The sequence below is a fragment of the Megalobrama amblycephala genome, linkage group LG13 (assembly GCF_018812025.1).
Source record: "Megalobrama amblycephala isolate DHTTF-2021 linkage group LG13, ASM1881202v1, whole genome shotgun sequence".
Lineage (NCBI taxonomy): Eukaryota > Metazoa > Chordata > Actinopteri > Cypriniformes > Xenocyprididae > Megalobrama > Megalobrama amblycephala.
In genome coordinates this window covers 15170196-15184983 of record NC_063056.1, presented here as the reverse complement: position 1 = coordinate 15184983, position 14788 = coordinate 15170196, and the positions used below count along the sequence as shown (strand labels likewise).

Genomic DNA, 14788 nt, shown 5'->3' with positions numbered 1-14788 from the left:
CAACTTAATATATTATACAGTTTGCTTCTCTAGTAAATTTAAAATAAACTCTATTTACATTCTTAATTCACATTCCTAGCCTTGTTTGTTTGTCTTTGTAATGATTAATAATGATAATAATAATAATAATAAAAACAACCTTTGAAACAACTTTCCTTTACAGCTGATACAGCTCACTTACACCATTGGATAAGTTTAACTTGGTTTGACTCTGTCCTGGTAAAGAATGGTATTTTTTCACATTTCAATCGAGTCCCACTTCACTTTTTTTCCTCACACCCTGTTTCCCTCAGAAATATGACATTACAGAAGTAAAATGTGTTATGAATGGCAATTCACAATTCACAAGGTCTGCTCGATGGCCCAAGGCCAGCGTAAACAACTTTCAGGACAGTTGACGGAACTGTCACTGTTCCAATCGGGCCAGTGCTGCATCGTCACGAAAGTTTATCATTTGCACGTGTTTTTAAGCCTTGCCAATTTAAATATTCAAGCATAAGAAGACGCGAAAGAGAACTCAATTCAGTACTTGCACACTGTTTGAGAAGTTTTGTGTGTACACATCTGGAGCGCATGCCCAGAAAGCCGCGTCTCAGACAGCGTGTGAATACTGAATTGAGTTCTCTTTGACATCCTCTTGCACTTGAACATTTAAATTGGCTTGAATTACGCTCGAACAGACATATTCATACAAAATGACATCAAAAAGCCCATCTTGGTGAGTATCCTAGTACAAAAAGTTGGTTATGCCATAAAGGTTCCATCGAATTGAAAACTGAATTTACCTCAGCATAGTTGAATAGCAAGAGTTCAGTACATGGAAATGACATACGTTGAGTCTCAAACTCCATTGTTTCCTCTTTCTTATATAAAACTCATTTGTTTAAAAGACCTCCGAAGAACAGGCGAATCTCAACATAACACCGACTGTTACGTAACAGTCGGGATCATTAATATGTACGCCCCCGATATTTGCATATGCCAGCTCATGTTCAAGGCATTAGACAAGGGCAGAACGTCTGGATGTGCACAGCTGAATCATCAGACTAGGTAAGCAATCAAGGACAACAGCGAAAAATGGCAGATGGAGCAATAATAACTGACATGATCCATGATAACATGATATTTTTAGTGATATTTGTAAATTGTCTTTCTAAATGTTTCGTTAGCATGTTGCTAATGTACTGTTAAATGTGGTTAAAGTTACCATTGTTTATTACTGTATTCACGGAGACAAGAGCCGTCGCTATTTTCATTTTTAAACACTTGCAGTCTGTATAAATCATAAACACAACTTCATTCTTTATAAATCTCTCCAACAGTGTGTAATGTTAGCTTTAGCCACGGAGCACAGCCTCAAACTCATTCAGAATCAAATGTAAACATCCAAATAAATACCATACTTACGCGATTAGACAGGCTGGATGACGAACACTTTGTAAAGATCCATTTTGAGGGTTATATTAGCTGTGTAAACTTTGTTTATGCAATGATAGAGTCGAGAGCTCTGGGGGGGTCGGAGAGCGCGAGCAATTAAAGGGGCAGCAGCCCTGAATCGGCGCATTTCTAATTATGCCCCAAAATAGGCAGTTAAAAAAATTATTTTAAAAAATCTATGGGGTATTTTGAGCTGAAACTTCACAGACACATTCAGGGGACACCTTAGACTTATATTACATCTTGTAAAAAAAACCGTTCGATGGCACCTTTAAGTGAACGTAAAAAGTTGAGAGAAAAACAGTATATTAGATCTGTACATTCTGTCTTAAAGTGACAGCAGCCTAATATTCCTGCTGCTCCTCTGTGTTTTTAATGTTAAGCCGATCCGAGGCCAAAATCTAAAGTCTTTGTTAGCTAGTTTGATATATTCGCCGACAGCCGATTAATGACCATTGTGATCAAATTTTACCTCAGATGAAATTCTGCCAATGTCAGAAGATTTGACACACAGTCCTGTGGTGTGACTTCTCCTGTGACAACACAATTGCTGACACAACAACAAACCACCACTTGCTCCACACACACACACGTCTCCGTTATTTTCCAGTTTTCTTTTCAAGAAAAGCCATGATCAAAATTAACGCTAGAGATTTTGTTTGCTAGTCACCACATGTAAATGCAGCTCACAGTCACCCAACGTGTCACAGATTGATGATGTAAAACTCCGGACGAGTCTTCTTGCGTGCGTCCGTTTTTAACACGTCTTGACTGCCGTACGGTCTGACATTAACAACAATTGAGATCCTACAGTGTGACATGGCTTACAGAGGAGATCATGTTCGTACAGTCTGACAAGCAACAGTCGTAAAGGACGATTATAAATTGTACAGTGTGCACCCGACCTTAATCAAACAACAAAGGACAAAGAAAAGAAAATCACTCACTGCTCTTGACTGAATAACTTATGTAACTTTAATAAGGATTCATCTGTATTTAATTAATACGGTGAAGACTATGCAGTGTTATTTTACATTTGATTACTTTATTTAATTTCTGTACCTGAAAATACTGTTAGACCAACTTGAAAAGCACTGTTTATTTCATTTTTATGGTTTTTTTCTGTTGTATTTATTTGTTCTATTGTTCATACTTTCATTATTTGTTTTTATTTTATTTCTGATTGTTTACTTTTCTTTAACAATATTTGAAATTTATATGAGTTAGGCTAATAGTTTTTGGTGTCATAATCTTATTTATTAATGTCACATGGGTCAAAAACAACAGAAATAATAACTAGACCTGTTTTATTTTATTTATTTATTTGTGGTGGGGCCAGTGAAAGTTGTGGCAAGGCAAGTAAAAATTTGAACTAGTAGAAAAAAATCCTTTGAGCCCTTTATTGTATTTTTTCTCAAAAACAAAACAAAAATACAGATTGATTAAGACTCTCATACTCTCATATTCTGTATTTCAAAGGTCCCTTTATAATAGTTTATAGCTCTACGCAAATATTTACATACTAATGTTTCAAAGGAAGTTGTAAGCTGTATACAGTATATAACTGCCAAAAACTCATAGGGACTTTTTTTTTTTTTTCAAAACCCTGCATAAGCCAAAACAGTGGTGGAACTGAAAGAGGATCCGCACTGACTTTGACAGGGTTCAGCTGGCACATACACAGGCCTTTTCCTCTCTCTGATAAGAGCATTTGTGCTTCCTTTTCCACAGACACCAGAACTTTCATGTATCAAAACACAGCATGTGAAGGAAAAATAAAATGACCGGGCACAGAGCACATGTGCTGCTTGGTTATGTGAGATATACAGTGTGTTGTTTAGTTGAGTATATGTCTATGAAAATATATCATAATGGGGAAACCAAGAGAGAAACTACATCTGCCCAGCACATCGAACAACTGGATATCTGAAACATATAATCAGTGACTTCATTAATAATAAATATTCTGCTGCTCAGCCCAAGAGCAAAACAGCCACAAACACAAGAGCCTGCTCATCCACATCTGGCCTGAGATAAATGACACCTTAACCACAGAGTATGAAGACAGCAAGGCACTCTGCCATACAGCGCTGTGTGTGTGTGTGTGTGTGTGTGTGACGATCTGACAGCGGTCCCGTGGGAACAAAAGCACTTTTAGCAGGTTTTTTTTTTCCACCGGAGACCCCCTGGCCCACCACAAAATCAATTTGGCCAAAGAGCACAGACACACACGCACACACACATCTGCACACTGATCCACCACCTAACATACTATCTTCTCACACACTCTCGCTGTCTTTCTCACATACACAGTCTTTCACTTTCCTCTGTCTCTCGCTTTCTTCATGTTCTCTAGTTCGGCCCTCTCTCTCTTTCTCTCTTGTGGCTGAGGGTTGGGTATGAGGTTACAGTTGGGGGAGATATTTCCCATTTGGAATAAGTCAACATCTCTGTATAATGAGATTAGGGCTGGATCTCCACACTGGGGTTGTGCTGGGCCGGGCCGGGCCGTGTGGGGGACACATGGCTCTGATCACACCAGAACAGGTCACCTGACAGTAACAGTCACCGCTATGCCAGATGCATAGGCGCCAATGCCATAATAATTACTACCAAAAAGGAATTAAAAAAAGATCCCGCACTTGAAAAAATAAAATATCTAAAACTCATTAAAACAAGAGAATCAGAATTGTGTAAGATATTAAGACTTGTTTTCAGAAAATGTATCTTGAATGAAGTTTTTTCATTTTTTATTAATTTTACCTTTTTTAATTTTATTATTTTTAAGAAATCTTTTTTTTCTATCATTAATCATAAAATCAAAAAAATCTAAGAAAAAAAATAGGTCTTTATATATATATATATATATATATATATATATATATATATATATATATGTATAATATTAAATTAAATGTCATGATTACTTTACATATAGTATATATTGTTTTTCAAGCAATTTTTGTTTGATAATTAGTATTTAATTAAAGATAATTACATTTTTTAAAGAAAAATAAAAATGTAAGAAAAAATTTAAGAAAAAAATAAAGGTCTTTATATAATATAATATAATATAATATAATATAATATAATAGCCTATTAAATTATATTATTAAATTAAATGTCATTTAATAAGACTTTACACATATCACTTTAATATTTCATTTACAGTACATGTGAACTGCAATTTTTATATTTATATATACGTATTTACATTCTTACAGATAATTTAATTATCTAGCATTCAAATGCAGAATGACCCATGTTTAATTCTTCCTATACCATTGTTTTAGTGGCTCTTGAAAGCTTAAAACAAATGGTTTCATGTGTCGGAGCAAAAGAGAAAAAAAAAAAAAGGAATTTATAATTCAATTACAATCAGGGCCGAGAGAGAGGCAGGGAGGGGGGGATGTGCCTGGAGTCCAGCCAGGGGACAGATAAGACTGCACATTAAAGTAATATTATGCTCCCCCTGCCCGTTACCATGGCAACAAACGAAAGGATTAAAAAATACACATGGTGATCAATCTCCAGCGGGACAGAGAGAAGGAGAGAGAGTTAAGTGCTCTTCGAACGCTCTTTCCACCATCAGAATCATCACTCATGCTTTGACATACAGACACTCTCCCTCCTTTTCTGTCTTTTATCTTGTATTGTTTTTCTCTATTCATCTCAACCACGTCCTTTCTCGAAATGTCTGCGCTCCCCTTTTTCTCAGAGCAAAATAATTAACTCCCTCCTGAGTCCAATTCCAAATCCACAAATACCGGATTATTACATGGTATAATTAGTGGATTTTAATCTAATTACCAAATCTGTCTTCCTGATCCTCTTGCCACCGCTATGAAGCTCAAATAAAACGTGTGAGCAGCCACATACTTAAAAGGGATCTATGGTAACTGTACAAATCCAGGCAGACGGATGTAACAGTCCTGGAATAGTTCACAGTCATCATTTACTCATCCTTATGTAGTTCTAAACCGGTATGATTTTCTTACATGGGACAAAAAAGTACTACTGTTATTTCCATACATGGAGACGGGGGCTGTCATAAATGCAAATTAGCTTTTTGAATGATTTTCACCAAATAACAATTGAAATTTTAGTAGTGCTGTCAAAAATGGATTAATCGCGATTAATCGCATCTAACATAAAAGTTAGTAAATGTGTGCATGTGTGTGTGTATTATTGCTGTCAAATCGATTAATCTTGATTAATCGCATCTAACATAAAAGTTAGTAAATGTGTGCATGTGTGTGTGCGTTAGTGCTGTCAAATCGATTCATCTTGATTAATCGCATCTAACATAAAAGATTGTGTTTACAAATTTATATACACACACAGACATATAATATATATAAATGTAATATATATACACACACACATAGATTATGCACGCACAAACTTTTATGTTAGATGCGATTAATCACGATTAATCGATTTGACAGCACTAAATTTTAGTCTTTTCAAAACACAAAGCATTAGTATTGTTTCAGTCGACTTAGAATATAGTGCATAAGTCATATAAACTACATTTATGATAGCTCTATAGGCCTGTTTGCACATCACTTTTTATGCTTCAGCTTATGTTGTTAAATGAATGCTTCTTGCATTATTTTAGTCTTGTGTGGGTTACCATGATAGTATGTATGACACTCTCCATATAGTAGTATTTCCCTCAACTTCTGTAAAAGCAACTTTGATTCATCATATGGCTTTCTCTGATTTTTAAGGTGGTTGTCAGTATATTATAAAAGGTATAAAGCAATTTTAGTACTTTGGTATATTAACATTATATCAGTTAACGAAATATGTTTTTACAGTAAATTTATGTTCAATTCTACCTTTTATACTTTTCATACCTGTAAAATTGTATGAAAAAAAGCTCCTTTTTGACATTTTGGATATCCCATCACCAGTACTTTAACTGTATGTAAAGAACATTTTGTAAATATTTCCTTTTGTGTCCCACAAAAGAAATAAAGGGATTGGAATGACATGAGGGTAAGTAAATGTTGACAGAAATTTAATTTTTGATTCTTTAGCAGTCAAAGCCACTAACAGCTTGGTATGGTGTAAGTTTAGTACATTCTCATAGCAACTAGAGAACCAAAAATCATTTGGAGAAATTGATGAAACGTATAAAAAAGAATGCTGTCAAATCGATTAATCGCTATTAATCGCATCGAACATAAAAGTTTGTAAACATATGTGTATTTATACAACAGTACTTTCTGGTTCTCGAATCTGATTGGCTGATAGCCGTGCGATATTTTAGTGGCAACAGCACTCTTACCTTTTCACCGTTTGTATCACTCCGTTTGAAGCGGCTGTCATGGCGGCCGAGCAAATCCACCGTAATTTTTGCGAATACTACACTTGTTGTACCACGAACTGTAGTTTTAAGAGTTTTTTAAGGCAAGAATGTAGTTGTTTAGACCTGAAATATGTGACTCATATTTAATCATAGAGCCTATTTTACGATTTGTTTTCAGGATGCGAGCTCCAGGCCATCAGCGGCCATTCAGTGATCATGTACCCGCCGAGAACAGCTTCATCTCGGCCAGTGCTTCAGGGATTTGCCGCTGTCTTATAGTGGTTAAGCATGAGATATAATATAATATATATATATTTACAAAATTTTATGTTAGATGAGATTAATCGATTTGACAGCACTAGCAAAAAAAAATATATATATATATATATATATATATATATTCCTTTTCTTTCAGTTCTTATAGACCCTCCTTCAGGGTTTCTCCACCAGTCTGTTTCTTTCTCTTCCTCTTTTTCTCGTTCTCTATGTCTTCGTGAGCTCTGACTGGCTGCTTTGTTTCGGATGAGATCACCACCATGCTGAACTAGTGCTAACAAGCAGCCAAGGCACAAGTGTATGTTCGGGGCATCAAGATATACATCGGACAAGCTGGCATACTTTGCAGTAACAGAGAGAAAGACATGAGTGTGTGTCTATGTGTGTGTGTGGATGCATGCATATGTTTATGAGCAACAGAAAGAAAGAAGTTTTTTATGCTTACACATGATTGTGTTGTGTATCTTATACAGGTGACTAGTTCCGTGACAATAACAGATGAGCACAAACCAAATCATACAGGCCAGGCAAGCAGGAAAATATGCGTGTGTGTGTTGATGTGTGTGTGTTGAAGTGTGTGCACTGACTGACTCACCAGCTTTGCTTCTGAGTGCATGGATGGAACATGAGGGGAGGAGCATGAGCTGCTGTGGACGGGGCCTTGCATGCCCATCATGTTGGAGCCCATAGACATTTGTCTCTCCATCTGTAACCACAAATATGAATATAATACTTTAGAATCAAACACATCAATGCATGAAAAGAATTGAATAAAAATCATTTTGATTTTGAAAATGTTATAACACAGAAATTACACAGCAAGATACAATATAAGTGTGCAAGTTTTTCAAGGGGTCCTTGATTATGATTTCACTTTTTTAACTTTAGTTAGTGTGTAATGTTGCTGTTTGAGCATAAACAACATATGCAAAGTTACGATGCTCAAAGTTCAATGCAAAGGGAGATATTTTCTTTTACAGAAATCACTTTTTAAGGACTCTTCCTGAGTCTCTCCATCAGTATCCGACTCCAGTTTGAACAATGTAAGGCTGAACACCGTTACTGACAATCATCATTTTGGCTGTGTGAGATTTTCCAGCTTTGTTGTTGTTGAGTAAGTGAAGCATGAGCTGTTAAAGCCCCGCCCTCTTTTGGAATGCTCATTTGCATTTAAAGGGACACACACAAAACGGCATGTTTTTGCTCAAACCCAAATAGGGATAAATTTGACAAGCTAGAAATAATCTGTGGGGTATTTTGAGCTGAAACTTCACAAACGCATTCTTGGGACACCAGAGACTTACATTACATCTTGTGAAAAGGGACATAATAGGTCCCCTTTAACATTACTTTGGGGACAAAATTACTGAAAAGCGTCACTACAATTAGTTCAGTCTTACTAGTCTGTCTAGTTAAATGACTAACTCTTCTCTTAGGAACATCCTCAAGGAGAAATTTGATTTATGATATTTTCATATAGGTTTTTAGTCTAAAAAGTATTTAAAAAAGCTGTATATGTAAAAGTCAATGGCCGCACATCACATTTAGATAGCTAGGTAAATATGCGCATGTGGTTTTATGTGTGTATCTATGCATATTCCGCAACTCTGCGGGAGAAGCAGCAGTCAAAGAGAAGCTAAGAGAGGAAGCTGAATACTGCAGAAGTGTGAAACTTAAAATAGGACTATTAACAAGACCGCAAACTCAACCAAAGCTCAGTTCAGTGAGAATGACAGAATATCTTAATTCAGAAAGTCTCAATTAAATGTGACTAAAAGGCTGAAATTGAGGTTTTAGATGTTTGCACTCATACAAAGAGTGTGCCAGTGATTTACGTTCAGTTTAAGGTGGGGGAAACTGTAAAATGGTACTTTCAATGTGTGTATGTGTGTGTGTGTGTGAGACTGAGAGACTGGGGGTCCTGTTACTAAAACCCAAGACCTCCAAGATCTCCCTCCAACCCCCCTTTCCAACCCCCTGATGACCTATTGCAGGGTGAAAGCGCAGCAGTTCGCTGTAATTATTGGAGGAATATTTGGTTTAAAAATATCACCCCACCCTGCACCCCTTTCTTGGGATGTCAATCGAGAGAAAAAACGTCCTACTTTAATTTAATCAACTCTGTGCTTTTACCTCTATAGCCAACATGGACTGGCTTATGTTACAATGAGAACATGTGTTGTGTCATTAGAACCCTGATATGGGTGGCTCGCTCTCTCTCTCACACACATACACACACACACATACACACACACACACACACTCCTCAGCCTGCATTCAGGTTCCTATTGACATTTCTGAAATAGAATTAAAACAGATCGGGCTTTGGTAGAAAATTACACCTCGGCTGATGGGCTTCCTGATAAAACAGCCACTGATATGGGCCACGGTGCTGGAAAAGGCATTAATTTAAAGCAGACTGCTGAGAAAAGCATGAGAATGGTGTATGAAAGATGAGTTTGTGTGCGTATTAATGCGTTTCGGTTGTCAGACGCATCAGAAAACCACGACTGGGAAGTGCAAATGCATTGTGTGTGTTATTGTGGGTGTATTTATGATCTCACAGGCATCAGAACAGCAGACGATCCTTGCATAGTGGGGTCAGGCAGTGTGCCAGGCATGGAGGCCGGCAGTGGCTGTCGCTGTCTGTTCCTCAGGTGCAGCAACGAGGAAAGGGAACCAGGAACTGGCCTAAGAAAGGGAGAAACAAAAGAGAAAGAAAAATGAAAGAAAAGTGGGATTAACCTATTTCCTCAGATGAAACTTCTCAGGAAATTGACGTCACAAAAACTAAACATCTGCAATTATTAGGAATTTCATGCGGGCAGTAAATTCAGTTCTCATTTGTCATAGTTCCTAAGAATTTTCAGTGCCTCATTCTGTCTTACTTAAAGCCATAGTTCATGGAAAAATTACAATTCTGTTAATATTTACTCATGTTGTTCTATGAGGCTTTTTTTTTCTTATGAGATATTGAGGAGACATTTAGAAGAAAGTCCAAATTGCTCTTTTCTATACAATATATATATGTCATGAATAACATTTAAATACATCATATATATACAGGGGTGCACATAACTTTTTTGGTCTGGTTCTCAAGGGAGCACCTGGAGATGTTGCTTGGTACTTTACGCGACACACTTATCCTAAAAGCTGTCCTCATCACTTTCCTCCTGACTGCTCTCCTCACTATCTTCTTTTCTCTCAAACATGATAGCTGATGTTTTTTTTATTTATTTTATTTTACTAACATTAATGACACAGACAACAGCAAAGGCTGCTGTCACTTTAAGAAGGAAAGCACGGACCGAATAACTGACACACATCCGGTTTCTTTCTTAACTGTTCACTTATGACATAACCGAGAGAATACTTGCCAGTACAGGTATTTTGACATATTTTTGTGTGTATGTGACCGTTCAAGCGCAAGTGAACGCGAAAGAGGAATTAAAGGCGCTCTTAAGCGATTTGACGCGTTTTTAGGCCCAATTTTTTTTTGTCACATACTGCAAACATCTCCTCACTATGCGCTAGCTGCCTGTGCCCTGAACACACTGTAAAAAAACGCGGTCTCTGTAGTTGCCACAAGCTCCGAAAACTGCAATAAAAACAAACTGGTGCAGCCTGGACCACTTAACATAATAAACATGCTCCAGCCAATAACCGACAAGCAGCGTCAATACGCAAGCTACTTACATTTTAAATGCGCGTTCATGACAGTTTCAGGAAGCACGGAGGGGAGGGCCAGGAGGAGTAGGAGGGAGGGTCTAGCTAGCCTCTGTTTTGTTTGACAACACTTCGAACGTCAACAGGAAGTTACTCCGCTCAGAATCGCTTAGAGCGCCTTTAATTCAGTGTTCAAGCGCTCTCTCTCTCTCTCTCTCTCTCTCTGCGTGCGCGCACTCGGGGGTGTGAGGCTGTGCGCACAGATAATGCCGATTTTCGCCTCTTCTTCCGCTTTTAAAATCGTTTGAATGTGTTAATTGGCGCGACAAAACACGTCCAAATTATAAACTTTCACTCTATGATGTTAAATTTAGCAGTTAATCCGCGAATTTTACCTTATCCGTACTGATCACGGATTAACTGCGATCCGTAGCACACCTAATAATTAAAGAACACACTTATCATCATGATTGCTATCTTACCAGAGATGAAGACAAATCCTACTCCAGTAAGTAAACGTGTCCCTGTGAACCTGTCCTCAAAAATGTTGGTACTCGAGCACTTCCCTCTATGTTTTCTGGTGCGCGTCGTTTATTTTTACTGCGCATGCGCACCTGCGTACCACTTATGTGCACCCCATCTATAAAAGTATCTATGATTTTAAAAAACAAGTTTTAAGAAATGTACTCTCTTTGTATTCATGTTTCGTACGATTTTTAAAAACTTGAATAAAATAGCTCTAAAATTGTAAAGTGGTGTAACCATTATGCAAAAATGTATTTTCCATACACTTTGAATATGTGGGTGTACATATTTTAATAATTATTGTTATTTTTTTCACAAATATTAATTTTGAATCATAAATATTACTATGGCTTGCATGGGGAGTCACATGACCCTTTTACAACCTGAACTAACCGTGCCTTGTCATAAAAAGACTGATATTTATTTATTTATTTATCTGATATTTTAAGAGACTCATTGACCCCAATACACAGTCATGAGGTTCCGCAGGGTTTAAAAAATAAATAAATAAATAACAGATAGGACAACTAATTAATGGGTTAGTTCACCCCAAAATTCTGTCATTAATTACTCACCCTCATGTCGTTCTACAACCATAAGACCTTTGTTCATCTTCAGAACACAAATTAAGACATTTATGATAAAATCTGATGGCTCGGTGAGGCCTCCATTGCCAGATAATTATAGATAATTAAGATAATTAACGAGTTTATTCAACAATATCTAGTGATGGATGATTTCAAAACACTACTTCATGAAGCTTCGAAGCTTAACGAATCTTTTGTTTCGAATCAGTGGTTCGGAGCGTGTATCAAACTGCCAAAGTCACGTGATTTCAGTAAACGAGGTTTCGTTACGTCATAAGTGTTTCGAAACGTTTTGAAATTTCAATGGTTCACGTGAATTTGTCAGTTTGATACACGCTCCAAACCACTGATTCGAAACAAAAGAGTCATAAAGCTTCGAAGCTTCATAAAGAAGTATTTTGAAATCGCCTATCAATACATATTATTTCATAAAGTCGTTATTTTGTGTTGTCATAACATTAAGGTTGAACCACTGTAGTCACATGAACTGTTTTAAATACGTCTTTAGTAGCTTTCTGGACATCTGAAAGTGTTAATTATCTTGCTGTCAATGGAGGCCTAACTGAGCCATCGGATTTCATCAAAAATATCTTAATTTGTGTTCCGAAGATGAACGAAGGTCTTACATGTGTGGAACGACATGAGAGTGAGTAATAATGACAGAATTTTGATATTTGGGTGAACTAACCCTTTATTGACCCAATAACAGAATATAAATTTTAGGGTGAACTATGGCTTTAAGAAGTAATAACACACAGTCAGGCATGCACAGAGAGGCAGAATGGCTTTCCCAGCAAGAGACGTTCTGCTGGAAGCTCTCAATGGAGGTTTACTGGCTCTTGCTTTAAAGCTAATCAAAGCCTGTGTGCTTTAATAAAAGCCTGGGTATGGATGAATACAAAAAGATGCAGAGATGAATTTGACATATCAGCATGTTACAGATCTCTCTCACAGTTAGCGAAGTCTGCAAACACATGAGAAAGTTTAATGGCATAATACAATACATGTCTATAAAATGTTTTCTCTCTCACTTAACCTTAGATGTGACACGCAATATGCAGTTTCAACACACCAACCACACAACTTCCTCTCTGGAACACTTCCCCTGACCGCACTGATATTTAAGTAGAATGTGTCAGATATAGCACTCACTAACGTCACCATTATGCCGTTCTGTATGCTTGGACCACCACAGTGTGGAGAAACGCAGCTTGTCTGAATAACCTTTAGCCTCAGATGACAAGCATTATTTCAGTCTGATTGGAGGGCTGACGGACAGCTGAAAGGGAAAGGAGGGGGTCCCCACCTGAACAAATACCTGTATTTATCCGGCCTAAATAGCAGCATTTACACTGCATGATTACTGTGTACATACACACACACACACACACACACACACACACACACACACAAGCACATACGGTCATTAACATTCTGACATATTGTCATTTGTGTCCAACACTCCAATCCATCACATCCTTAACAACCTCACATCTCTGAAACACACATATACACACCCAGCTGAGATTTGGCTCATTTTTTAAAGGAGTAGTTCACCCCTAAATTAAACTCACATTTTCTTTGTTGTGGGAAGAAACTCTTTTCCATACAATGAAGCTTCAAAACTGCAAACAACAACAACAAACTTCCATAAATCTTCAGAAACCATTCTATAGCTTTGTAACAGACCCAAACAGAAACTGTTATTTGCTAGAAATATTCCCCTCAACTGTCAAATCTAATTTGCATTACCTTATATTCAGGTTCACAATACTTGGAATAGTTCACAGGTTATATGAACTACTTTTATTGGACTTTTTTTGTCATATTTGGATCATGACAGCCCCAATCTCATTCACTCATTGTATGGAAAAGAACAGCTGATATCCATCAAAATTATTCTTTTTTGTGTTCCACGAAGACAGTAAGTACAAATAAATGACATGAAGGTGAGTAAACAATGAGAGAAGTTTCATTTTGCAGTGAACTATTCCTTCACTCTTGCATATTTAGCAAAAAAAGATGCTAACAACATTAGCATTCCGCTAATAATAGAAAACCTGCACTCATTAACCACCACAAAACACACTGCATCCAAAATCACATTAACTTTTGAATAAGTACTTACTTCACCACTGTTAAAAAGTATGTTTTATATAGTCTAAATGTGTAGTAAGTAATCTGGACATAGTATATTCGCCTTGTTTTCATTGTAATGTGAACTAGCGTTAGTTGCGTCACTTCACTGCCATTCACAACTCATCCCTATCTCAATGAATAATAAAGTGTCTACTTGATGCACACTTTGAAATTTCATAATAGCAGGTCATCTGGATACTTTTTATGAATACTGTGAATTTGTACATACTCTTTTTTTTGCCTACTTTATTGTAGTATGCCTACTAGGATGCAGCCAGAGTTTGTTTCCTTTTGGTTTCTAGAGTAATAATCAAATAGAAGGGAATTTATTTGGTAAAAAAAAAAAAAGGATTTACATTATTGTGGTGGAGAACAGCCACAGCTCAGCTCTGAGCCACCATTCATCCAACATAGAGAGTGGGAAACAGAGATCGGGGCAACTCTCTACAGGCCAGTCCCGCTGCACATTAAAACTCAGCGAACAGGAAACAGTCCTAATTAAGAGCTCAACCTGGCCAACGGGAAGAAAGACGCTTTAGATGCTATACAGATTCCCTGTCAAACTCGTTCACCTGCTCCTCGGCGTGAGAGAAATAAAGAGTGTGTCAACAGAGAAAAGAATAAGCCTGTTATGAAAGTAGCAAAATATCAGAACGGACAAAAACTTTCCGTACTCCCACAAATACTCCTCACGTGGGTGTACATCAAGAGCATGACTGTCTGTGTGTGTTAGTGTGCGAATGGTGTACTATATATTTTGTATTAATGACAGGTTGTCATTTCAGAGGGGATAATAAGACCCCCGGAGGGTGAGGGGTGGGCATACAGACACACTCAAAAA

At 37.2% G+C, this 14788-nt stretch overlaps 1 protein-coding gene across 2 annotated transcripts in view; it reads right to left on the bottom strand.

The window, feature by feature from the left end:
- The window catches only part of creb5b (cAMP responsive element binding protein 5b), an 88332-nt gene that overhangs the window by 31968 nt on the left and 41576 nt on the right, over positions 1-14788 (bottom strand). For both annotated transcript variants that reach the window (XM_048152413.1, XM_048152414.1), the window contains exons 6-7: positions 9595-9721; positions 7626-7736 (exon numbers count right to left, since the gene is read on the bottom strand). In XM_048152413.1, the coding sequence (XP_048008370.1) occupies positions 7626-7736; positions 9595-9721 (238 nt within the window). The remainder of the gene's footprint in view (positions 1-7625; positions 7737-9594; positions 9722-14788) is intronic.